At 48.1% G+C, this 26,349-nt stretch overlaps 2 protein-coding genes and 1 pseudogene across 3 annotated transcripts; 2 read left to right on the top strand and 1 right to left on the bottom strand.

The window, feature by feature from the left end:
* Positions 1 to 2,245: 2,245 nt before the first annotated feature.
* Positions 2,246 to 6,140, top strand: LOC117578652 (long-chain fatty acid transport protein 4). Of its 2 annotated transcripts, none has more exons than XM_034264269.1 (4): positions 2,246 to 2,370; positions 3,884 to 4,139; positions 4,196 to 5,672; positions 5,736 to 6,140. In XM_034264269.1, coding segments are annotated over exons 1-4 (2,043 nt in total). In that variant the 5' UTR covers positions 2,246 to 2,369; the 3' UTR covers positions 6,045 to 6,140. The 2 variants fall into 2 exon arrangements, with proteins under 2 accessions (XP_034120160.1, XP_034120161.1); XM_034264270.1 differs by lacking the exon at positions 2,246 to 2,370 and adding an exon at positions 3,795 to 3,813.
* A 3,523-nt stretch (positions 6,141 to 9,663) lies between these two features.
* LOC117592362 lies at positions 9,664 to 10,210 on the bottom strand (annotated as a pseudogene).
* A 3,390-nt stretch (positions 10,211 to 13,600) lies between these two features.
* On the top strand, positions 13,601 to 20,146 carry LOC117578654 (tubulin beta-3 chain). The gene is made up of 4 exons (XM_034264272.1): positions 13,601 to 13,838; positions 18,511 to 18,619; positions 18,675 to 18,919; positions 19,006 to 20,146. The coding sequence occupies exons 1-4, from the start codon at positions 13,782 to 13,784 to the stop codon at positions 19,957 to 19,959; spliced, it is 1,365 nt and encodes a 454-aa protein (XP_034120163.1). The 5' UTR covers positions 13,601 to 13,781; the 3' UTR covers positions 19,960 to 20,146.
* The last annotated feature ends 6,203 nt before the right edge of the window (positions 20,147 to 26,349 follow it).

Raw genomic sequence — 26,349 nt, 5'->3', positions numbered from 1 at the left:
GGTGCTACACATTGAAATGGCTGCTGCACGTCCGGCGTCCGGTGTCCGGCATCCAACTTGCATATGCTGTCATTCTCTCCGGCAGACAGCCCTCTCATCTCCCTGTGCGGGCGGTAGCCTTTCGTTAGCTTCTACTTAACATGCAGTTATCGTTTGTTATCGCCAGCAGCCACAAGGCGCTCTACGTACTCAACCGGCTGCAATGTGCACAGGGGCAGACGACGACACAGAGACCGTTGTCAATAGATGGACACTGAAAGGGAGCAGAAGCAGTGGCCAGGGGCTCAAAACTGTACCCAGGATGCTCTATAAAGTGGCGACAAACAAAGGCAAATCATACCCTACCCTACCCTGGAACTACTGGGCCATACTAAATGTACGCCCATTGTTTTTCCAGCTACCATCGATGCCAATGCATTAACATTAAAACTTGAGCACAGAAATTTTAATTAAAATGTGACAGGCCAGTGGCGCACACAATGTGCCCGCCGCTCGGCATATCTTGGGCCTGTTGTGTCTGGCATAAAAATATTCATCATAAGTGCCGGACGCCCTGCGATGCTCCACCAGGCAGCAGGCAGCAGGCACCAGGCACCAGGCGCAGACCCAAAGCCCACGCCAGAGCAGAGCAGAGCAAAGCCATGCCCAGGCCACAGGACGGGGCACCGACGCAGCCAGCAATTGTGCCATTTCAATCGACATCTGTTACTGATTTCAAAGAAACTTTTGTTGACAACACAAACAAATGCCAGGCGTAGTGCGGAGTGCGGGGTGGGGTTGGGTTGGCCTGGGCAGGGCAGGGCAGGGCGAGGTGAATGTCGCCTGGGGGTCCAAGGTACGAAACGTTTGACGCTTGCCTGCGCTCGACTCTGGCTGCCCTCCCATCCTCATTCCATCCATCCCCCGAAACCAAACTCAGACTCACAGCCAGAACTCACGTGTGCCCCAAAGTGCCGCACAGCTGACGTTAACGTTATCAGCAAGCGGTGCTCTGTGTCTGCCCTTATCCCTGCCGCCTGTGTGTGTGTGTGTGTCGGTTTGTGTTTTTGTTTTTGCCGGCTCCAAACAAAGTTGACTGAGGTTGCCTCTCTCTGTGTGTGTGTGTGTGTGTGTGTGTCCTGAGCCTGCATTTGAAGGCTGTGCAGCAAAGGCATGGCATGCGAGTGTACAGTGCGGAGAAGCAGGAAGAACACGCGAGACAGAGACAGAGGGAGAGAGCGACAGAGAGAGAGAACCGAATGTGAGTGTGTTTTTGGCGGCGCCATTGTCGATAATAACGATGGTCGGGATGGAGCCCTGGGTCGGGCGGGGGCTCGAGTCTGGGCTGAGAAGCGGCGCTGCCAGTGCCGCTTTTGTGCGCGTAACATGTGTCAATTACAGGCATTCCCACACACAATCGCAACTCAAACACACTCACACACATACACACACGTGCATTCGCTCACTTAGTTTCGCCCTCACACCGTCTATAACTCAAAAGCTGCCAAAAGTATGCGCACACTTTTTATATGCGCCAACCGAAAGTATGCACATATTTTTTATATTTCGGCTGCCGGCATTTGACAGCTAAGCGACGCCGACGGCGTCACAGCCGCTGCTGCTGTTGCTGCGCTGCTGCTGCTCTGCTGCCTGCGCTGCTCTATGTTAATTTATTTTGACATAGGCATTTCTTTAAGGGGCAGGCAGAAGTTGGGGCAGCGACAAATTGGTTTTTGGCTTTTGTTTTTTTCCATCGCCCCATCGGGCCATGCCAATGGCATATAAAAAATGTTTAATTAAAAAAATTCGACAAGCGAGAGAGTGTTAGAAATTTGCTGGAATAGCCGGAAAATGCTGCCACCTGCAACACGTGGCAACAGTCAATCGAGTGTGCGGGCAATTGGAAAAACTTTGAAGCTAACATTTGATTTCCAAGTGAATAACAAATCTCAATTGGTATGGCTGGTGATTGTAGTATTAGATTTAGGGTACTATAGAGTAGCCTGTACAACTTTCAATGCTTACACCCAAGGTGTATTTATGTACGGTATCGCACTCTCTCTGGCTCGCACAAATGACTAAACAAACAACTTAAGTGAGAGAGCACATGTGAATATCGTGAGAGCTTTCTTGCTTGAGGCCACCACCTTGTTTTGTTATGCCTTGAGCATCCCTCTCTCCCTCTTTGGAGCTTACACTCGAGAGAGCGACTCTCTGAGAACACTGCGCAGCAGCTTCGGTTATAAAAGACCGGCAGCCGGACGCTGCTCTGCTCAATTCCACGATCCGCTGCCGGCCGAGCTGAACGTTTTCGCGATCTCTGTTGTCGAGTGTTGTTGTTTGCGTGCTTCTGTTTTGCCGAAAGAACCGTTGGCGTTCGTGCAGTAAAAAGTATGTCAAAGAAGAGGAGAAGAGAACAAACACAGCAGAGTGGGCGCTGCTGCACTGACATTGAAAAGTGAATTGCATTGATCATGACGGGGGCTGACACGCTGACAACCACGAATCGCTCAGAACTATTGTGTAAATGGAATAAAACTTAACCGCTGTAGCCATGGATGACCACAGCACACGTAATGTAAAGCCCGCGGAAGGCAGTGCCAAGAAGTGCGTAGTGAGCTGTGAGCGGAATACGAAATAAGTCAAGGTCCCAGCATAGACGCCACTCGATCGCAAACAAACCACACACACATCACATAGTGTTCGTGGTGTACATATTTATTTACATAGAGATAGAGATGGAGTCGCGCATGTCCATACTGGAATTCTCGCGAGTAGCAATGAACTTTGTCTCCGGTCTGTCCGTGGTACTTGATAGCTTCGTTAACCCTTGTGGAGGGAATCACTGTGCCAAGGCTGTGCCCGGAACAAACGCAAAACTGTTTCAATTTTGAGCAATAGAAAAATCTGAAAAAGTGAGCAAAGTAATTTGTAAACCGGGAAATGGAATAGGGTACGCTTGCACCGCCTCGCTGACAGTTTTTGCTTTGATTTATGACTCGCTCTTGAATAATTAAAGCTGCAACTTTTCCACCTAGCAATTGTTTTGCTCTGCCTGCCCCATTGTGATGTCAGCTGTTTTGCGAGCAGCTCCAGCTCCAGGTTCAATGGCTTTCAGTGCAGTTTTAATTTGCCGATAAGTACATGGCACCCACTCCACTTGCAGACGCAGCTTATCTTAATGGGCATATTGAGAGATTAGTTAAGATTTCACTCTCGTTGAGGCGTAAAAGTTTCCACGCTCGACTGCTGCGACTATAATTTGTAGTGTAAGTCATTAGGTTAGGTCGTCAAAGTTAAGTGAATATAATACGAGCCAATTAGCGCCAAGCCCAAAAAAAGGTGTCATAGAAGCGCACAAACACAAAGCTTAAGACGGATATATAATAGTAAACTACTTGAAAGTGCTTTTCCAATACTATTTGTATTCAAATAAAAGCAAAACCAGACTCGTTGCCTGTAATTATAATTACATTTGTACACAGAATTCATTCAGCGTTATGGTTCCAGCTCAACGATCAACGATCAACGATCGATCTGTTGCTGCAGCCCAAACCCTGTTTCACAGTGTATTTTCCACATTTGTTCGACTTTTCACGCCTCAACTATCTTAAGACCATGTCAACACCCCACTCCCCAATACACCCACCACAACAGTGATAAGAACTCGCGTTCCACTAACTTAATCGCTATCAGGGAAGCGCCGTGACACGCATATCAGAGGCTCCCCCCACACTATCAGTATTCAGTCGGTGCTAGACGGTTGCCCTAGGCAAGTGGTAAGGGAAGGGAAGGATCGGTGTTTAGAGGGATTGCCAGTGTGTCAGGTGTCAGGTGATACATTGCCAGCCTTGCCTTTGCTGTCATCCGAATCTGGTGCTAATCATGGATTTGGCCTTTGCAGTGAGTGAGAACAGAGGCGACCGAGGTGACCAGGAGGACGCTGGCACGAAATGGAAAATGGAAGTTCAACTGGAGCTCAACCTGAAACAGAAGCTTGCCACACGTCTGGGCACCCTGCTTGTGGCATCTTTGGTTTATTTCTGCTTCTGCTGCGATAGTGCCGTGGCCAGCCTCGTTTTTGCAGTGCTTTTGGCCCTGCTGCTGCGGAGTCCCACATTTGTGTTTGCTCTGGTAATGACGGCCCAGCGGGACATCATGTGAGTAGCTTCTCGAATCAGACAGCAATTCATACTTAACCGGCGTCCTCTTGCAGGGCTCTGCAGCGCTTTCTGGCCCTCAACTTGTATCTGCTGAAGCGGGATCGAGGGGGCTACACCGTGGCGCGCTGCTTCCAGCAACTGGCTCGCTCGCAGCCCCAGAAGCCCTGCTTCGTCATGGACAATCAAGCGATCACGTATGCCGAGGCGTTGCTGCTCAGCCAGAAGGTTGCGGGATTCTTCAGCAGGCAGGGACTGCAGCGGGGCGACTGTGTGGCGCTGCTGATGGAGACGCGCCTGGAGTATCCCTGCATTTGGATGGGCCTCTCGCAGCTGGGCGTGATTACGGCGCTGATCAACTCCAATCTGCGCGGCGAGTCGCTGCTGCACTCCATCAAAGTGGCCAATGCCAAGGCGTTTATATTTGGCAGTGAACTGATGGATGTCCTGCAATCGCTGATCGAAAACGAGCAGCTGCCATGCATTCCCGTCTATCAGTACACGGACAAGGAGCTGAGGTCCGTGCCTGGGCATGAATTGCTGCCAGGAGCCGTGGACCTAAGTGCTGCACTGACGACGCAACAGGCCTTGGCCCTGCCACCCTCCTGCGCGGCAGAGGAGGCACGCTCCAAGCTGCTTTATGTGTACACATCCGGCACCACGGGACTGCCCAAGGCGGCCGTCATTACCAATCTCCGCTTCCTGTTCATGGCCGCCGGCACGTTCTACATGTTGCGCCTGAAACGCGACGACGTGGTGTACAATCCCCTGCCCCTCTACCACACGGCAGGCGGAATCGTGGGCGTGGGCATGGCCCTGCTCAACGGCTCCACGGTGGTGCTGCGCAAGAAGTTTTCGGCCAAGAACTTTTGGCTGGACTGCAGCCGGCACGACTGCACCGTGGCCCAGTACATTGGGGAGCTGTGCCGCTACCTGCTGGCCACGCCCTACAACCCCGAGCAGCAGCATCACCGCCTTCGCCTCATGTACGGCAACGGGCTGAGGCCGCAGATCTGGCCGCAGTTTGTGCGCCGCTTCGCCGTGCCGAACATTGGCGAGATCTACGGCGCCACCGAGGGAAACTCCAACCTGATTAACATCACGAATCGCGTGGGAGCCATTGGCTTTGTGCCCATCTACGGCCAGAAGATCTATCCCGTGCAGGTGCTGCGCTGCGACGAGGAGACGGGGGAGCTGCTGAAGGACCCACGCGGACACTGCATCCGCTGCCGGCCCGGCGAGGCCGGTCTGCTGGTGGGCAAAGTGAATCCACGGCGCGCCGTCAGCGCTTTCCATGGCTATGCGGACAAGGGCGACTCCGAGCAGAAGCTGCTGCGGAACGTCTTTGCCCGCGGCGATGTTTTCTTCAACTCTGGCGACATGGTGGTGTGCGATATTCTCGGCTACTTCTACTTCAAGGATCGCACGGGCGACACCTTCCGCTGGCGGGGCGAGAATGTGGCCACCCAGGAGGTGGAGGCCATCATCACGAACTGCGTGGGCCTCGAGGATTGTGTGGTGTACGGTGTGCAGGTGAGTCAGTGCGGAACTTCCCCCGATAAGTCAGTCCGATAAGCCGCTTATCTTCTCCCTTAGATTCCCCATGTGGAGGGCAAGGCTGGCATGGCAGCGATTGTGGATCCGGAACGTAAAGTGGACATGGACTATCTCTCCATTGTGCTGCGGGGCAGCCTGCCGCCCTACGCGCGACCCCTGTTCATACGCCTGCTGGACGAGATTCCGCGCACGGCCACCTTCAAGCTGAAGAAGCGCGAGCTGGCCAACGAGGGCTACGATCTGACGAGCCTAGCGGATCCCATATACTACCTGAATCGCGATGGCGTCTACAGGCAGTTGAGCAGCGAGCAATATAGGTCCCTGCAGACGGGCACAGCGGGACTCTGACCTGATCCGCTTTTAAGTTAGTTAAGAAATGTTTTTTCGTACGTTTTCCCATTGTACTTTTTAACACTACGACTAAACCAACGACTGATACCAAAAGATGATGCGGAAAGCCCTGCGCGTTTCTTGGCCATAAAGTGAGAGCTTAACCGATAATGGTAGCCAATACGTTTTACGGCCAGAAGATGCCACCTCCGGCACTTGGCCACTGCATCCAGCAGCAATGCCGCAAGATATATCGAAAGTGTTAAATCCCCAAGATTAAGTTCTCGCTCATTGGCAGCTGCTGTTGCCGCTGCTGTTGCTGTTGCTGTGTGTTGGGTGCTACTTTTGCAGTTGCTGCTCTTGCAACATTAACGCCATTTCCGCTCGCTGGCGGCAGCTGCGACTCCCGTTGCCCGTCGTCTAAGATAAACGATGTGCAAAATCCATACAAAACAACGGCAACAGCAGCAGCAGCAGCAACAAGGAAACGTTGGTTGTGGCAACCGCAGGCAGCGCAGCGTCGTCGATATCGATGGCGAAAAAGTTGTGGCAGGCAATCATAAAAAACGAAGAAATGGCAAACAAAGCTGAGCACAAATTCCAAGCCAAACGGCGTCCGTGGGGGTAGCACTGGGTGTGAGTTTACTTGTGGCTGCATTTGGAGTGTGGCAAAGAATTTGAAGCGAGTTGCAAGGCAAGGTAGGGGCAACTAAGCACAACTTACAGATGCCGCACATCCTAATTGGTAACAGTTTTCCATCCATTGGCAATATCTAGCTGCCAGTTAAAGATTTTCTAAATGTATTTCCGGATATCCCCGTCTACAATGTGTTGCAGCTTTCCGGCTTCTGCTGCACATAAAGTTGCACCAGCAGCAGCAGTGGCAGCAGTGGCAGCTGCCACCAAGCGTCCGCCCTTTTTGTTGCCTCTCATTTCCGTATTTTCGCGACGCCATCGTCGATGCCATAAACAAACTGGCAGTTGTGGGCTCGCAGAGTGGAGTGCATGAATACGCGTATTGGCAGCGTTCGCACATAGCTAATAACAATAAAACCAACAACAACAACAGCAACAACAACGAGGACGTTGGCAACTGCAACTGCTGTGCCAGCTGCTGTTGGCCCGCCACTTTTGTTGCTGTTGCAACTTCGCGTGCAACGGCCCTGCGTAAGTGGGAAAATTAAAAAATTTTCAATAATTTTTTGGAAATGTTCGACGGGCAGGCTGCCATTGCGGCTCCTTGGTCCTGGCTTGGCCTTCCTTTACGTTCCTTTTTGGGCTCATTTAGAAAGCTTTGCGCCGGAAGGACACAGCAGGCGCAGGCAGTGGGAGAGGCACTGGCGATGGCGATGGCGCCACAGCTGCCATTGGAATTTCAAAGCTATTAAAACGCTGCCAGTGGAGCTACTACCAAAGGGGCACCAATGTTTCCTGCTGCCACTGTCTGCAGTACACTCACAGAAATAGGGTGGAGAGTCTGGCATACACTGAGTGTAGCTTGAAGGATGTTAAGTTAAGATGAGGGGAAGTACATTTAATTGATTTTTAATTGAATTTTCGATAAATTCCTTGTCTACTTTCAGGTTGCAGCGTTTGGGGCACAGCAAGTGCTATTATTTACAAGCAAAACCGAAATATTTAGAGTATATTAAGATTCGTTTATGCTGCACTCCGCGCTGGGCTCCTGTGCGCCTCGGCTTGCTTTTGCGTGTATGCAATTGGGCTTAAAGGTTTTGCTTGCTTTTGTTTTTATGTTTCATGCTGCCACTGCCACTGCCACCCCTCCCCCTCCTGCACCCACGACTCCGCGTGGTCCTTGGCGAGCGATGTCAGTTCGTGCTAATTACATTGCACCTGTGCATGACGTTTGATGTTGCCCTGTCGGAGCTTCGACTGTGTGTGTGTGTGTGTGTGTGTGCCGCCCGTGTGTTTGTGTGTTTAGGTTGTTTGGTTTTGGCCTTTTCGGGTTGCAGCAGCAGAAGGCAGCAAAAATTAATTAAAAGCCAACGTGCGGCGGCAATGCAATTAAATTCGATTTGGTTTGGGCATTCGACTGCCGAGACTCAGACTTGCTGCTGGACGGAGGCTGCTGTTGACATCATTTAATACAACAATACGGCAGAATTATATTTCACACACACACACACACACACGTACAACTACAACAAAAACTTCGCACAATGCAACTTCCAATCCATGCGGCTGCTGCTTCCCCTGATTCTGTTCCTGCTGCAATCTGCTTTTGTTTTGTTGGTTTTTTGTTTGGTTCGGCAGCTGTTGGGAGATCTGCCTATTTGGTCTGCCCCTCCCCCCCACCAGCCACTGCTGGTGTGACCTGCTGCTGCTGCTTCCCTTTGTGTGTGTTTCGCGTTTGTTTGTGTGGCGCCTCTCCACTTCCTGCTCCTGCTCCTTCTCTGGTTGCTTGCTTCGTTGGCTCGTTGATTCGTGGCACCTTTTGGATTTGACAGTTTTGTAATTAACTGCAGTCAGCATGTGCGGTGCGGCAGGCATTGGCAGGCAGGCAGCGCCGCAAATCAGCAGAAATGTGTTGCATGCTTTCCGGCTCTTGATTGAACCAAATTGGCGTTTGTCGAACTCCGTTTTTGGACATTCCCAAACGCAATTAGCTTTTCTCGCTTCTCAAAGTTTTTCCCCCGTCACGGAATTAGTTTTATATTTAGGAGGCAACTTTGAGTGCCATTTGGAATGGGAGTTCCATGGGGTAACTGCATCACTGGACACCACACAGGACACACGTGGGCCTTGGGCTAAGCTTTGCTTGGGCCAATCTCTCTCTCTTTGTGTCTCTGTCTCTCTAGGGTTTACTCTCCTGCAGCTGCTGCTGCTGTTGTTTTTTATGGGCCGAAGCCACCTCGCCGACCGCCTTTATGCGCCCGCATATTAAACAATTATTGCCAAATGGCAAGCGACAGCTGCGTTCTGTCGCCAATGTCGTTAGTGTGGGCAGCGGCAATCGGGCATCGGGCATCGCCTGGATGGATAGCAGGAGGCCTATGCGATGGCCAGAGTGTGCTCGCTGCTCGCTGCTCGTTGCTCGGTGTTTTGTGTTGCTCGTTTTTTGTTTAACGGAATACCAAAGCAGGACATGGGCCAGGACAGGCCAGGTCTGGCCTCCCAGCATCGGCTTACTGGCTCTGGCTCTCGGCTATTCTTGGTTGTTTTTCCTTTTTTTTTTTTTTGTTCTTTTCGCGTTTCAGCGTCTGCTGCAATTTATGTGTATAAATGACAAAAGTACCGTTATTTATGGGCAGCAACCGCAACGCAATTTGGCAACACTTGTTGGCCAATTGGCAAAAATTGTGAAGGCGCCACAGAACGGCAGTGGGAGAGATACAGCGAGAGAGAGAGAGAGTGAGTGAGTGGGGGGGCAGCTAAAGTCAGCTGAGCAAAGCCAATACTTACAATGTAACGCAGACACACACACACACACACACACATTCGCACAATCAAATATATTATCTAACACACGAAAGACGAAGGACAAGCTCGAAAGGATCCTCCGGCATGCCCTTTTGGGTGCCAACAAAAGAAAGAGTTTTCCTCCTACAAGTATGCCAAGCAAAATGATCGCAAAAATATAATTTCCAAGCTTTTGGAATTCTTCTCTAATTCTTCCTTAGCTTTCCATCTGTCGTAACAGTCCACACTGCCCCAGTCCAGGGTATTCCATGGAAGTCCCGCCTTGCTGTGACATTTTTGTGCCGCTCTGTGCGAAATTTGAATTTTTATTGCTGATCGATGCCTGCAGCACATTATATGGCATGGCTCCACCTCCACCTCCACCTCCACCTCCACCTCCAGCCTGCCCCAACTCCCATCGAAAATTATGCGTATTAAGGTCGTTTGGTTGGAGTATCGTATCTGTGCGGCGCCGGGCTGCTAGCTTGTTGCTGACATAAATTTCGACACTGCTGCTGGGGCCTGCTGCCTGCTGCCTGCTGCCTGCCTCTCCCTGTGTAAATGTGGCAACTGCGTTGAAAGCCCTTGCTGGAGGCTGCCACAATATTGACTTGACCCTTCTGTTCTGTTGTCGCGCCTTTTATTATGCTAATATTTTTAGGGCATTGTCAAGATTTATTGAAATTGCTGCGCCTCGTCCATAAGCGCTGGAGAATTTCTCCACCCAAATTGCCACCGTGGCAACAAGGTGCAAGCGGCCACATGGCCGTGATATACGTGATTGCGGGGTGGAGGAGAGCTGTTAGAATGGGTGGTAGAAGGTGGGTGGGAGGTGGTTGGAGGGCTGAACAATTAAATTGTCATTTGGTAGCTGCAACGCTTGTTGCAACGCTCCTGTCTCGCCTCGTGTTGCATAATTGGCAACGTTTTTGCAATTAAAACAACTAATTGGCAACAAAAACTATTGGCCAGCAGCATCTGGTGGTTGTCCCTTCCGTCGCGACGGAGGGAGTACTAAAAAATTAGTTGCATAAATTTTACAGCTAAAAGTTGGCTGACATTTGAGGTAAGGGCTTGGGCAGGAGCAGCAACGAGATTGAACGAAAAGTGGAAAATATATTACAGAAATCTCCCTTTAAGACTCTGTCGAGATTTCATGTTCGCTTTAAGTGCCTTGGGGCATGCCACACGTGTTGGTTGAGGAGCAGAAAGATTGATAACATCCCCTGGCACACACCTGTTTGGTGGCACTGTTAAGCCTCAGGCTTGTGGCAAACAGACAAAGCATTTGCCATTGCCAATACCCAGTCTAGGGGGTGTTACGATTTTACAACAATATTATTTTTCCATCCACAACATCAGCAAAAATCAATCAAATTCAATTAAAATGCAGCCAAAGGATACAAAAATCAGCCGCAGCCGCAGCCGCACAGAACAGCAACAGGAAAAAAAAAACGGGCTAGAAAAACGGGAAAACCAAAAAGCAATTATGCAAAATTAATTTCATTTCAAAAATGAGATTGTCAATGGCAGAAATGAGAGAATGATAATTACATATATGTAGCAAAATATGTACATATGTATACATGAAATAATGTAAAAGTGCCGCCTGCTTAATATATAAATTCCCTTTTCGCTGGCTAAATCAATCAAAAACCTATAGAAATATGATTGTGTATTTATGTATGTAGTTGAGGGCGTTGCAGCGTTCTCTGTTAACACGCTAATAACTGTGGCACTTACATGTACATAAATGTATGTAGAAATGTAAAAATAATGCAAGCATGCTAATGCGTAACAGCAATCATAAAATTGATTGCAATAAATGGTTGATGCACACATAAATATGTATCCTTGTAGCTACATTGTGGGCGTATCGTTTATGCTTAAATATCCTTGCTTGGATATTCCCATAGATACATTTGTTCTCGTGTCTCTCTCTCTCTGCGTGTGTTTGTGTATATTTTTTGTGCGTTGCGTTTACATTTACACAAGTGCAAAAATTCCCAAAACACAAATCCTAAAAAAACATTTGTTACTTTTTGTTAGGGTTTTCCCACACCCACACCCACACACACATCAACACATCAGTTCACACACACAGTACCATTGATGCAGGCCAAAGCAGTCAAGTGGTAATGGTGGGCTTTATGCTCACAAGGATACAGCAGTACAGGGACGGATACATGGCTGTGCGTGTTGACATAGGCGTAGCCCTACCCATTGGCAGCCCCACCTTGCAGGGGTGGGGGGGGATGGGAATCAGCTTTAAAGCTTACCCTGGCAAAAGCAATCACTGTGTTTGTTGCAAAACTTTGAGATAGTTTCTAAGAAAGGAAAGTTCGCTCTCTCTGGAATTTGTTTGTTTGCTTAGGTTTTAGATTTACAACAAATAGGAGGCATGGGAGGGCGGTATTTGGTGACAATTGGGTACCAAATCGCCAGCTACTTGCTCTCCAAATTCAATTTAAAATTCGCATTCCTGCCATTCATTGCCCAATGAGAACTGCGATCCATTTTGCCATTTCCTCCCGCTGAAACCCCTCGCCGACTACGCCTGTTGCAACAAAATTGTGCACACGTCCTGCTTCCGATTGACCAGCCAAAATTGTCGGCAATTTACATAGGTATTTGTAGTTCCTTCGGTCCAGAGACCTGGAAAAGCTTCTCCTTTGTGGCACTGTCGCCATAGACTCTCATTGATGGTCGCATCTCCTGTCGTCTCTGAATGCAAACATTTTGTTGGTATGCAGGCTCGTAAATTTGAGATTATTTTGTGGCATATTTAAATTTAGCAAAACTCGCACAAGTCGGGGAGTCCAAATTAAAGCGAATTTTGCGGTTTGGCTGCCTCGGTTGGAAATAGGCACTTGAGGACTGCACACTCCTCAGTCTTCCCTTTCCCTGCTCGCTGCTATCCCGTAGAGTTTTCTTCACTCTACTTAAGCTGTGTGCTCTTGCTCTTTCAACTTGAATGCAATTAGAAAGTAAAACGACTACAAATTGTCTTGCTGGGGCATTGATTGATTTCCACAGAAAAATGGGAAATAGACGCCGCCGAGCAGCGAGAATCTCAGAAGTGGAGGAGCAGCAGAGGAGGAAGATCTACACGACGACTGGGGATAGGGGATATAAATACACATCTCTCCTTTTGCCGAGTGCATTAGGAGAGCACAGAAATGAAAGGAAGAACACATGTAAGAAGACGAAACATTTCTAATGACTGCGGTGACACTTTGGAAGTGGAAGTGCATGAACACACACAGACACGGATAACAGTATGCCGATGCATATACAATTACACAGATAAAGATACGCAGCGAAGAGGAGTTGCATACCTGTGCATACTGCCAGATAAAATTAGAACGTGAAAGTCGCTGCAGTTGACAGCATAAAAATGTGTGAACTTAGGAACAGGAAAACGTCGACGGGGTGCCGTCGCAGACGGACATCTTAATATATACACACAGAGGCACACAGAGGGAGATACGAGTATACAATGAGAGACGCACATAGAGCTACCTATTTCTGTGCCTGGCATGCCGATCAGGCCAGGCATAGGGGATTCATTTGGAACTGAAACTTTACAATTAAGAAAGTACAAGAAAGCCTTTGGGAGTGCTTTCTGATAAGCTCCAACTGCAGCGACTCTCATGCAGCCATTAAGTTGGTTAATGCACATTTATCTGCAGTTCCCTTTTCGACACTCATCCCTAGTTATGGACTCCCTGGCATCGATTATAAATAGCGGGACTCATAATATTCTCGCTTGCTGCTTGTCCCTTCTTCGTGCTCGTGCTCGTGCTCTTGTTCGTGTGATTAAAGCTGCCATAAGACACTCGCGCAAAGCTGCAGTCCGAACGAGCGCGCTGCAGTCCGAACCACCCCGCTGCTTGCACGAATTGACTGCGACAGCGCTGCGTGCGTGAGTTGCCAGCCTGCTGCCGCGCAGTCACGCTGTCGCCCGCGTGTATGTGTGTGATCTTCCCTCTCGCTCAGCGCTTCAGCCGACAGTCGCTAGAACGAACCATCATCGTCGCTGACTTCGCTTCGGCCGGCAGTCATCGTCGTCGTGCTCGTGCGTTGATCAGTTGAGTTTTGTGAGTTGTGCGGTAAAGTTGCCCAAACCAGAGCATCCAGAGCAACCAGTGCAACAGAACAGAGCAGCCAGCAGCCAACAGCCAACAGCCAGCAGCCGAGCAAAAGGACAGACAGCAGTGTGTGCATCCTCCAGCAGTTTCAGACCTGCCAATCAGCCACAGCTCCACACAGGCCCACAGGCTCTCCACCCAGTCGCGCATTCGCATTAGTCTCCCCTCTACAGCCAGTCGGAAAATGAGAGAAATCGTCCATCTGCAGGCCGGCCAGTGCGGCAACCAAATTGGCGCTAAGGTAAGCCTCATTATTTTTTATTTTATTTGCCTCTCTGCTTTAGCTCTGCTTTTTGTTGCCTCTGGCCGATCCGATTGTTAATTTATGCACAATGACCGAAAACGTTTTTCAATGAGTTTCCAAAATGATCGCACTGGTGGGGGCCCAGTGCGCCGTCGCAGCCTTTTTCAGCGTGCTCAGCAATCAGCAATTAAAGCGAAAGAAAATTAACAAAAAAACCAGCCAGAGAACAGATCAAAAAGCCAGACTTTGAATCAAATGCAAAGTGCAACAAAAAAACTTATCAAGCAAAGAAATTGTTTGACTTTGTGCGGCATTGCAATGCTCTTTCTGATTGCCAAACACAACACACACAAAAAAAAGAAAAGAAAATAAAAAACCAGTTGGGCTGGGCTGCACATCATGAAAAGTGATTCACTGCGAACCCAATTCTCCTGCCAGGGTGGGGCTGGAGCAGGAACAGGGACTGACTGAGGAGAATTATGGCATTATCAGCATGAAAAGTGCCAGGGAAGCGTTTTCGAGATTTCTTTCTTGAGTTCTGCAACTGCCTGTGCCGCGAAGGGAAATCTTTTGAATTATCTTTGCGGTGAAATCTTTTCGCTTTGCTTGAGCTTCCTTCCTCTACAACTCACGGCCAAAGAAACCACAAAAAAAGAGCTGCAATAAAAATAAGCATGGAAAGTGCAGAGCAGAAAATATTCAAAAATATATTGGCTGGAAAGCTGTAGTTTAGTTTGGAAAGAAAATAAAATACTTATAGAATTAAATCAGAAATCACATTAAGTGGCAGCTCATTCGATTATAGCTGGTGTATAAATATGCATCAAGGCTTCAGCCGTCTAATCACAGCTAAGGCCTGAACTTATCGTTTGTCAGCGGTTCTCGGGAAACGGCAGCTCGATAAAAGCAAACAATGCAATCCAATATCCAATTTCCGATTTGCAATGAAGTGTTGGACGAGTGTAGGGTAACCCACACAATCGACATGCCCCAAAACACGAGCGCTGTGTGTGCAAAGCCAAAACCCTGGTGGCTGGTGGCTGGTGGCAGCCTCCCGCTTCTGCCACCCGCTAAAGGAGGCAGCCAGGTAACCGGCTTGCAACGCAAACTCTTTGATTTTTGGCAATACCAGTTTTTTGGCTCTTGTTTTGTGTTTTTTTTTGTTTTTCTGTGTGCATTTTTGCTTGAGGCATTGACAAGTGGGTCCCCGTTGAGTGGATTTTTCAGTGGAATCAATGTCAATGCTTTGATTACTTTCCAGTTCCACCTACTTGCTGCAATGTGTGTCACGTTTGGAGCACTGCGCGTATTGCTGATAACATTATTAGCAAATTAGAGTATAGCTAAGCAGCAAATAAAAGATAAGCGGGCAACACATCATCATCATAAGCATCTTCATCATCGTTTGTTGTGACTCAATTTAGGGGCAGAATCACAGTCAGATTCAAAGTCAGCAAAGAACCGGCGGCAACGTTAATTTAAAAACTAAATTTTGCCTGTGCTTTTGTGCTTCTGGGAATTTCGGCAATAGTAATGGTTTTTATGGAGCAGAGAGCTGACAGACTACACGGACACGGAATAAGATATACTCGGCAGTGCGAGGCAGTTGGCTGGGTAATTTGAGGAGCGAACTCCCCTCGTAATGTGAGACCCCAAAAAACAAGAAGACAGAGCAGAGTAGCGAACGAGGTCCGATGAAAAAACAGCCACAAGAACAGCTGAGTGGACATTAAAGCACTCAAAAAATGTGACAGGCAGGGAAAGGAAAACCTCACAAGTGCCCAAGTCAGCCCAGAAGGAAGTGAGTCACCCTCGCGGGGAGGTATACTATTACAGGATATCGGTGCTGGGCTGCATACCAATTGAGGATTGGTTCTCCATATCCGATTTTAGCACACGAAACGACAACAAATGCATATTAATTATGCACCCCAGTTTACAAGAGCGAGACTTGCAACTGATTGTTCATACTCAAGTCAATAAACCCACTCGCTTGCTGAACAGATTTCTTATCGCCCCACAAACTGACACCCCACCCCACAGCAGCTGCTGGGAGAAGAGACAAATGCCCCATCGGATGGGTGGCAGCCCCCAGCTCTCAGCTTCTCAATCAAAAGAATTCCTCTTGATGCCAAATGTTTTATATCTGGTGGCAAATACTTTGCCTTTGCTGTCTCTTTTTGCGCATTTCTTTCTGCTGAGAGAACTTGCAGCAAGAGGCAGGCAGTACGGACCGGAAAGTCAGTGATCCTCAGACGGGAGAGAGAGATTGTGCTTCAGACTGGCTCCAAGTTCATGCCCGAGTGATTTCCTCTTCAAGAGCCAGCAAGACAGCTAGAAAAGGGGCACTGGTGGAGGAGTCTTCGTCTTTGTCTTCGTCTTTGGCTACTACATGGCGGCTTCCAGACATGCAACACTTAATGAGGGCGTCTCAATTGCCCGTCGCCAGATGATCGCATGCAGGCGTGGCTGGGGGGAGGGCAGAGGAGTGGAGCTGCAGTTGCCATGCAGCAGAGCTTTTTGAAAAATTAATTACAAAGGAAAATGTAGAGTCTTTCGTGGGGTAAACTCTGCGGAAAAGGCGGGCAAATATCTCTCAACTTAAATGCATGATTTAAGCATACAAAAAAACATAAAAAATGTAACCATAATTCCAATTGGACACAGAATTGTTTTGCCACAGAGGAATCAATCTCAGCCTCAACATCTATGGATCCGTAAATCTATAATTACAATCTAACTGTATGCCACATTTACTGTGGAGTCTCTCACGATCCAGTCTGCAGTCTGCTGCATTCACCGAAAAAAAAGGCAATTTTCCGGGCATCAAACTATTATCATCAAAAGGAAAAAATCCGAAACGAAAAATTGGTGGAATGTAAAGGAAAAGTAAAGCGATCAGCGATTGTCGGCCAAGAAGCAGTGGAAGTGGAAGTGGAAGTGAGTGGAAAGACAACAGCCAGAGAGGGTGGGGCATGAGGGGCACAGATGAAAAACGACTTTTCACTTCAACAGTTTTGTGTGCTAATTTAGTTTTCATATTCGTTGTGGCTTTGTGTCTGTCCGTCCCGCCATCCCGTCTGTGTACAGTGAGCTTTATTGTTGCGGCTGCCATGGTTTAGCTCTCCGTAATTGCAGCGGCCACACTCCAATTAAATTTGATGATCTTGCTAAGATTGCAGTTGCTTGGGATTCAGTTTTTCTGTTTCTCCATCTGCTGCTAGTTTCTCTCTTTAAACAAACAACGAAAATGCAGACGCCATGGGCAGAAAAAGAACCAGAACAAAAAGAAAGAGCCAGAGCCAGGGCCAGTCCTCAGTCTTGTTTATACACTCAAGTCTCAGCCGTCAAGTTCAAGTGCCAAAGGGAAATATCTAAGACATTGCTAACATTTTTATTATTTCCTCTCCACGCGTCTGTGGGCTGTTGCCAGGCCAGGCCACGTCTCGCACCACTGGAGACCCACAACCCATAGACGAGCCCGAAAATGGAGTCCAGCAATCCCCCAATTTGTGTGTAACTAACTCTGGCAGCAGTTCCCCAATTTGGTTGCTGTTAAACGCAGCAAGACAATTGCAGAGCATTTCCTCAATAAATCTACTCGATCCATGATGTACTTCATTTATAGCAATTCAATGCGGGGCCCCGTCTAATGATGTTGTCGCCATGCAGAGACCCAGCCCCAGTCCCAGTCCCTGGCCTATGCCTCGTGTTGGGTCGTTGGCCTGCCAGAAGATTCTGTCTCTCTATATATCGTGTATGAGTCAGAGCCATTCGCAGCCGGAGTCGTGGCCTCTCCGTCGGTCCCATCCCATCCCATCCTATCCCGTCCCACGGGCTGAACTATTTTTAAATGCATTTTTTCGCTGCCTAAGGTTGCACCCCAGGAGCGATGCAGGCAGCAAAACTCTTGGAAGTGTACGTCCCATACATCGAGAGGGGTGAGGGGAATACGTGTAGGCATACGCATTTTTTACTGGCCCGGACGTGTGCGAGTGCGAGAATCTTTTAAATTTAGCACTAAATCAGGGCATGTCCCCATGCGTCCACAACTCTGACGACGGGTTGGAAAAACTAAACATAAATTTGGTTTTCCCATTTTGACCATATTTTTTGTGTGTGTTTTTTGGGGCAATCTGTCTCACTTTTGATGCCGCAGAGGAGCGAGCCCTCCCCATATATGGACTCTTCCAAAAAATTGTACGACTATATATTTGTTTGGAAAAACCTCAAAGTTTATGGGCTGCGGCTGCGCCTTGTTGTTTGTCACATTGTCACATTGTCACATCGGTGGAGGCAACAAAACAGACATTTTTAGAATTGTTTTTCTTTGCTTTTGCCCCGCTACTGTGGTCTCTGGTCGCTGCGGCCGCGGCCATATGTCAGGCCCAACATGAACTCTGACACGGCTGGGTGGGCACAATTATTCAAGTTGATAAACGACTCCAGAGACTCGAGGAGCACATCCCAAAACTAACACTTTGTGTGCGAGAATTGTGCTAAAATATCTGGCGATAGCCAGAGAGCTTGATAAATATTCGTAATGGATGTCGCCTCTTGATAGGAGGCAGATAAGGAATTATCTTTGCCACTAAAGCGGGACACAAGAAAGATGCGGGAGGCAGTCTGATTGAGTTGTAATCACATCTTCCACTTCCTTTCCTTTCAGTTCTGGGAAGTTATTTCGGAGGAGCATGGCATCGACTGCAATGGCATCTATGTGGGCGACAGTGATCTGCAGTTGGAGCGCATCAGCGTCTACTACAATGAGGCGTCAGGTACGACCAGACCCACCCAATCTTATACCTTTTGTAATGCCCAACTCTAACGCAGCGGTGACGCGTTCGTCGGGTGGCAAATATGTGCCACGTGCCATTCTGTTGGATCTGGAGCCGGGCACCATGGAGTCGGTGCGTTCGGGACCCTACGGACAGCTCTTTCGTCCGGACAACTTTGTGTTTGGGCAGTCGGGCGCTGGCAACAACTGGGCCAAGGGCCACTACACGGAGGGTGCCGAGCTGGTGGACAATGTCCTCGATGTGGTGCGCAAGGAGTGCGAGAATTGTGACTGTCTGCAGGTGAGTGCCACACAACACAACCCACACACCCACACACCCACACACGCACACACATGTACAAATATTCCTTCTCCTTCGCTCCACAGGGCTTCCAGCTAACCCACTCGCTGGGAGGTGGAACCGGCTCAGGCATGGGCACGCTGCTCATTTCGAAGATACGCGAAGAGTATCCGGATCGCATAATGAACACGTACTCGGTGGTGCCCTCGCCAAAGGTGTCCGACACTGTGGTGGAGCCCTACAATGCCACTTTGTCCATCCATCAGCTGGTGGAGAACACGGACGAGACGTACTGCATCGACAACGAGGCGCTGTACGACATTTGCTTTAGGACTTTGAAGGTGTCCAATCCGAGTTACGGGGATCTCAATCATCTCGTTTCGCTCACCATGTCCGGGGTGACCACCTGCCTGCGTTTCCCCGGCCAGCTGAATGCCGATCTCCGCAAGCTGGCCGTCAACATGGTTCCATTCCCGCGCCTGCACTTCTTCATGCCGGGCTTTGCGCCCCTCACCTCGCGCGGCTCGCAGCAGTACCGGGCGCTGTCCGTGCCGGAGCTCACCCAGCAGATGTTCGATGCGAAGAACATGATGGCCGCCTGCGATCCGAGGCATGGGCGCTACCTCACCGTCGCCGCCGTCTTCCGTGGCCGCATGTCCATGAAGGAGGTGGACGAGCAGATGCTGGCGGTGCAGAACAAGAACAGCTCGTACTTTGTCGAGTGGATACCGAACAATGTGAAGACGGCCGTGTGCGACATACCGCCCAAGGGCCTGAAGATGTCCTCGACATTCATTGGCAACACCACCGCCATCCAGGAGCTGTTCAAGCGCATCTCCGAGCAGTTCTCGGCCATGTTCCGGCGCAAGGCGTTCCTCCATTGGTACACCGGCGAGGGCATGGACGAGATGGAGTTCACCGAGGCGGAGAGCAACATGAACGATCTGGTGTCCGAGTATCAGCAGTATCAGGAGGCAACGGCCGACGACGAGTTCGATCCCGATGTTAACCAGGAGGAGGTCGAGGGCGATTGTATTTAATGGTGTGGCCAGAGGAATGAGGTGCGTGCGTGAGGGGGAGCGCGTGTTTCTGCGCGGCATGCGGCAACAGCTGTCGGCCAAGCATTGCAGCATTCTCTGACAAACAGACACACAGATACACTCACACATGGATAAACAATCACCACTACTACTGACACACACACACACACACACAGACAAACAGACAGACAGGAAAGGTCAAGCGTAGTTAGAACATCAAACGGAAATGTTCCAAAAGCTCTAGCTTCCTCCCTACCCTAACCCTCTCTCACCGCTGTGTTAATCTAACTTTCACTCTCACTCTATTCCCATCTCTATCTGTAATTCACGCTCATTTCCCATCCATCACCCTCGCTCATCTTTCATCTTTCATCTGTACTTTCGGCTCTCTACGCTACACTTTACACCGGAGGCACGTCTATCGCATTTCTCGCAGCCACTTTTCAGCCACTTTCCATATCCCACCATCCAACCATCCCACAGTTCACGTACTCTGCAGCGTTTCATTTGATTTAAGGGCAACAAAGAAACAAAATCAATCACCCATTTTTCTATATATTAATTATATGATTATTTATATGCAAAACCCCAAGACAAGCGTCTAGTATTTTGAAGGGAAATAAAAACATAAAGCGAATTTACACACAAAACTCTCGAGAAATGTCCACACAAATTTTGCACTCAAGACTGATGAAAAAAAACAGTTTGGCAACGCATAAATATAAACGATAAAGGATATATAATATGATATGATATGAAATGAAATGAACTAAGCTCATCCAAAGATAATCAAACAGTCTCCAGCGATCTGAATCCTATTCGAATCGCAGCGAAGGCAATCAATCAATTTTCTCATTCTCAAATCATCCGCAATTGTATTTACATAATCTTAGGGCACAGATTATTAACATTTTTGTATTAGTGTGCAAAATCGTTCTTTAGTAGATTTACATATGAATGAAAATCCAACAATTTTACCCAAATAAAAATAAACTAATGATGGCAAATAAATTTTTGATAAATAATAAATTTGAATTTGCTTAAAATTGGCAAAGGGTTTTCCTTGTTTGAGCATTTATACGGAAATATTTCGGTATCTAAATTTAATTCAAAACCATTGAAAAATCAGATGAAAAACAGCCTGACAAGCGGTTAGTTCCCGAAACATATAGATTCTGAATTCAAAATATCGGCGCCACTGTGCAGTTTCCCTACATTAGCCGAGACACGAACATCTAGACTTATATGGTTCATGCACTGACTGCGCGTACTTACCAGATGGCAGCACTGTGCAACGTGGTATGCTATCGATAAATTAATGCTAAAATTATCGTGACAATAGGAACAGCTGCTTTCTGGCGGTATTGATCGAAAAATTCAAACAACTTGATTGATCATGATTGAAAATACGATTCTGTGGATTCCGTTCAAGACGCTGCATACTCAAGACTCGAAGTTGGAAATTGAAAGTTCCTGGCAGTGCTTTATAACGGGAAATTATAGTGTCTGCAGTGCAGGATATGTACCCGCTTTAATTTGAAATGGATTCTACTTATTCAAACTTATCTTTGATTAAACGTTAAGTGTGACTGCTTCGATTTAGGTAATCGATTTAAGCTTTTCCGTTAATTCCTATTATTTCTTGCACGTTTAGGAAAACTAGCATTATGTGTATGGTAAACGCACAAGTAGCAGAGTGGATTTTTGTTTAAACAAAAGCCAATCTTTCAGTCGTAATCTTCTCCATCTAAGAATCTCGACTTGACAAACGAAAAAGCTCGACTGCCACTCGGCGCAAGTATCTTCAGCGGATCTCTCAGTCGCACAGACCTTTCCATTAACTGACGCGAGACCTCATATGCCGCCAATTCTGTGGAATTAAAACACATTAAATGACTTACTTCAGCGGTCTCGTGACACAAACGGAACACAAACATGAGAGACAAACCAAAACACAAAAGTCGGCTAAGAACAAACATAAACATATTCGTACTCGTACTCGTACTCGCACAGCGTACTCTGCTGCCCAGACAATACGTATACGTAGACGGAACAAGACGCATGCAGAGAACCAGTTTTTGTCTTTTTTTTTGTAGTCAGAGATCCGGAGTCGAGCTGTGCCGGCCGGCGTTCTGTATGACAGCTGAGAATGAGAACCTTTCAGAGCCGGCAACAGTGCAGCAAAAACATAAACAGAAACAACAGCAACACGTTCTTCCCCGTCTGCGACTTTTGAGTGACCGGCCAAAGTGCGTTTAACCGTTAGCTATGTTATGTCACAGAGAGCCACACTGAGCTGAGGGTAGGTCAAAGGAAAGGTTAGCCGGAGCGGAAGTGGCTCGACTTTGGCTGAGAATGCCCAAGAAATTGGGCCAAATCGCGCTTCAGCAATCTGCAGCAATTACAAGTACAAATGCAGCAGCAGCAGCAGCAGCAGCAGCAGCAACAGCAGCAACAGGCAAGAAGAAATAGGCAAATGGAAAAGCAATAAAAAAGTTACCAACTTACACTCTTTTGGCGCCGTCATCCAAAAAGCCAGTCCGACCAAAGGAGGCACCAGAGATGCAAGAGAAACACGAAGCGAGGCAGTGATTGACCCAGTTTTCCAAGACGACAACAGCGACAGCGGCAACAACAGCAACAAGTAACGACCGCTCCGAGGCAACAACCTACCTTCCTACGTGTACGTGCCCCCAGTACCCCTCCCCACGTAGGCGTACCCACAGTCACAGTCACAGCCACACACACACAGCATGGCATAGCAGAGATCGGGTACCATGCCGATCCGATCCGATCCGATCCTCCTCACTCAGCTCAGCCATTGACTCGGGAGCTGCGGCTCGGGCTCGGAGTCGGAGTCGGAGTCGTAGTCGGAGTTGGTCTTAGCTTGGCTTTGCTTTTGGGGGAAGTGAAGTGCAATGTACTCGCGAAGCGAACGACCGTCAGACCAACCGACAGACCGACCGACAGACAAAAATCAAATAAAAAATCTTGTTTTTTCTGCAAGTTTCTGCCGATTCTTCAGAAAGCTGAAAACGAAACTTGCCTGAGAAGATTGTTCGGGGAGAGTTGGTGCTGCAGGAGGGGGCAGAGGGTGCTGTGGTGCCAGAGGCACATGCAAACAACACGTCAATGCACTCTGTGGTAGCCACCGCAAACGCCTCGACTAGTTTAGATTGGACTTAGACAACAACGTTGACTAGACCCGATCTCAGCCCAGTCGTTGCTCTGCTGCTGCTGCTGCTGCTTTTGCTTTTTGATTTTCTGCCATCAATTTGATCTTTGCGTGTGTGTGTGTGTGTGTGTGTGTTTTCGCTGTTGTCTTTTGTGGTTTGCAGACAAACACGAGTCGAACAACAATAAACAAGACAAATTGCAGCTAGGAAAATGCACTGGAGACCCACACACATGCGAGCGAGCGCCTCACTTGGTCATTGATGCGACCGCACCGAAAAAATAAGCAAGCCAACAAGCTCCAAGCCCCCAGAGACCCAAGAGCCCCATCCACATGTTGGCAGACGTTCACTTGCGGCGTTGCCAAGTTTCTCCACGTCGAGTGGCAGCAGACAAGTGCTTAATAGAGTGCAGCGGAAGTGCTTCAGGTGAGCCTCAAGCAGGGACCTAAAACCTGGGCTGGGCTCTGCTCTGACTAAGCCAGAGGTGCCGGGTTTTTGGCCAAAGAACCCCTCGAAGCTGTCACAGATAAATGATTTTGGTGCAGTGCAGCATGCAAATGAGTGGAATGCAATTCGAATTCGAATGCGAATTCGAATCGGAAACCAAACACAAACACTAGTCAAGGACGTGGCTGGTTAGTGGCTGCTGTTTACGTTTACAAGAAATAATTTATTAAAATATTTCAAATGGCATTCAGTTCCGAGCACAAAACGTTATGTTCCTTCTGGTAAATTCTAGATATTCTGCAGTTGCTACCTTGCGCGGCTTAGAATTTGCAATTTACAATCATACAATCCATCCACTCATAAATATGCACCAACTCCATGACTCTTTGTCTGTCTGTCTATCTATATCTAGTTTGTTTATCAGCCGAAAGGTTCAATGTATGCCAGAGCCAGCCAGAGATAAGTCCAAGGAAAGAACTCGACTCCTACTCGTACTTGCTTCCTTTTTGCGCTGCGGCGGCGGCCTCATCGAAATGCGCATTTATTCTAAATATCTATAGATATATCTATATACATATCTATGTATCTATTCGGCAGAGCAATCAATCAGCAGCAACAACAGCAGCAGTGCATCGAGCAGCCACAATCAAATTAACATTTGCATCAAATCGCATTGCAAATGGGGAGACGCAACGCAAGGCGCAGAAGGTGCTGCCGATTGGGGACTTGGGATTGGGACTCCGAATGGGGATGGGGTGGAGGAAATACTCTACTAGAGTACCGTACCTACTGGACACTTTTCCATGCCATTTCCATTTCAATTTACAATGGTTATTAGCACCTCGCAGTTGCCTACTTACTGGCTATCCAGTTTCAGGCTGCTGCTGCCTGTCGCTGCTACCTGTGGCAACACTCATTAGACAAATTGCCAGCGCTCCAATGTGATTTGATTGATTTGCAGCAATGCCAATTACAACAAATGGCCAAAGCGGCAGCGGCAGCGGCAAATCTCTACGAGTATCTCCACTTGCGGCTACTCACTCGCGCAGTTTTGTAATCCAGCAGAAAATGGAGCACGCTGGAAGACGAAGACGAAGACGACTGACTGGGCTGGGCTGGGCTGGAAGAATTGCCTTTCCTGGGAATAATCACACACACACACACACACGGGTACATGTGTTTAGCACTCGTAAAACATGAAAATGTGCCATAACGGCACACGCAGTACTCGTACTTTGTGGCTGCCGAATTACGAGTAAATTACGGGATAACTGTACAGCGGCAGCGACAGCAAACAGCAAACAGCAAACAGCAAACAGAAAACAGCGGCAGCGACGTGCGTTATACAAATGTCAACGGTTAATAAACCCCAAAGACAAAACTAAACACTGACTCCAGCTCCAGACACACCAGACACCAGAGAGGCATTTTACGAACATTATGAACAGATTCCACGAATTGGCAGGCCATCAAAAAGAAGACAAGACTGGACAGGCAGCAATCCAGTTGCAGGGGAATCAAAACAACAGTTACGGCAAAAGTAGAAGACTGAAGGAAGTGCTAGAAGATTCTGCATAACCAGAGGTACCCAGACACCCCGCTAAAGATCTTCCTTAATCCACATTTGTGGGCCCAAGCGCATGCCAATTGGCAATTGGGTATTTTAAATTACAGTTTTTACTCGCACATGCGTTGCACTTATGAGCCACAGCATAGATGTACAATGACTGTCTCTCGCTCCCTCTGCCGCTGCCAGGCGATGCCAAAGTTAATTAACACACAATCAACACAGACAGACACTCACACCTGTAAATTCTGCGACTTACTCGGCAAAACAAAAAAAGAAAAGGAGAGACGAGACGAGACGAGACAACAGAGAGACAGAAAGACAGAAAGAGCTTTGCAATAAGCGCAAAAACAAACGAAATTAGCTGGCTGTCGGCACTTCAATGCTCGAGAATGCACCGAAATTAGCCAAAATAACAACAAAGCCAGCAACAAATAAATAAAAGAGAAGAAGAAATAATCAAAAAAAAAAAAACAAAAACCAAAGAAAAAACCGAAATTAAAGTTGTAAGATTACAACAGTAGCGCAGAGCCAGAGCCAGAGCAGAGCTTTACATATGTGAGGCGCACAGAGCCATAGCTTACAGGTGTATGTGTGTGTGGCAGAGGCATATACCATGTGAACCAATTTGTGGCATCAATCTCAGGCGTGATGTGAAATTGTCCAGGCCAGGCAGACATCTCGCGGGAAGAATCGTGGCAACTCCCCCTTGCCACAGCAAATAAAACAATCACAATATACTAACAGTACTCGTACTACAAAGTATATAAATTTCCCGCTTCTATAAGTTATTCTGCACAGATAACGCCAGACACCACACCACAGCTTGACACCATCAATTGGTGGGCCAAGCCAAGCCAAGCCAAGCCAAGTCAAGCCAAGCCAATTGGGGAGTTGAGGCTGCTGGGAAGTTATGCAACTATTTTTGAGGAGTTTCTTGATGCATATTCAAGCAAGCTGATGCACTGTTGATCAGCACACTTAACAGCCATTAGCCTGAGTCAGCTGTTGGCTATCATTGCAGAGCATAAATCCTGTCGTTGTTTCGTCTGTGAATCTCCTCGAGTCTCAACCCACATCCACACTAAATGCTAGACAGAACTCAGCGCTGCAGTCTCCCTCTCGCGTTGACAGACTCCATTTGAACGCCTGATTTATGATTCATTCATTCAAAGCCCACTCGTGGGCTCAAAGTTGCAG

The sequence above is a fragment of the Drosophila guanche genome, unplaced genomic scaffold (assembly GCF_900245975.1).
Source record: "Drosophila guanche unplaced genomic scaffold, DGUA_6, whole genome shotgun sequence".
Classification (NCBI taxonomy): domain Eukaryota; kingdom Metazoa; phylum Arthropoda; class Insecta; order Diptera; family Drosophilidae; genus Drosophila; species Drosophila guanche.
This window is presented reverse-complemented; position numbering and strand designations above follow the sequence as displayed.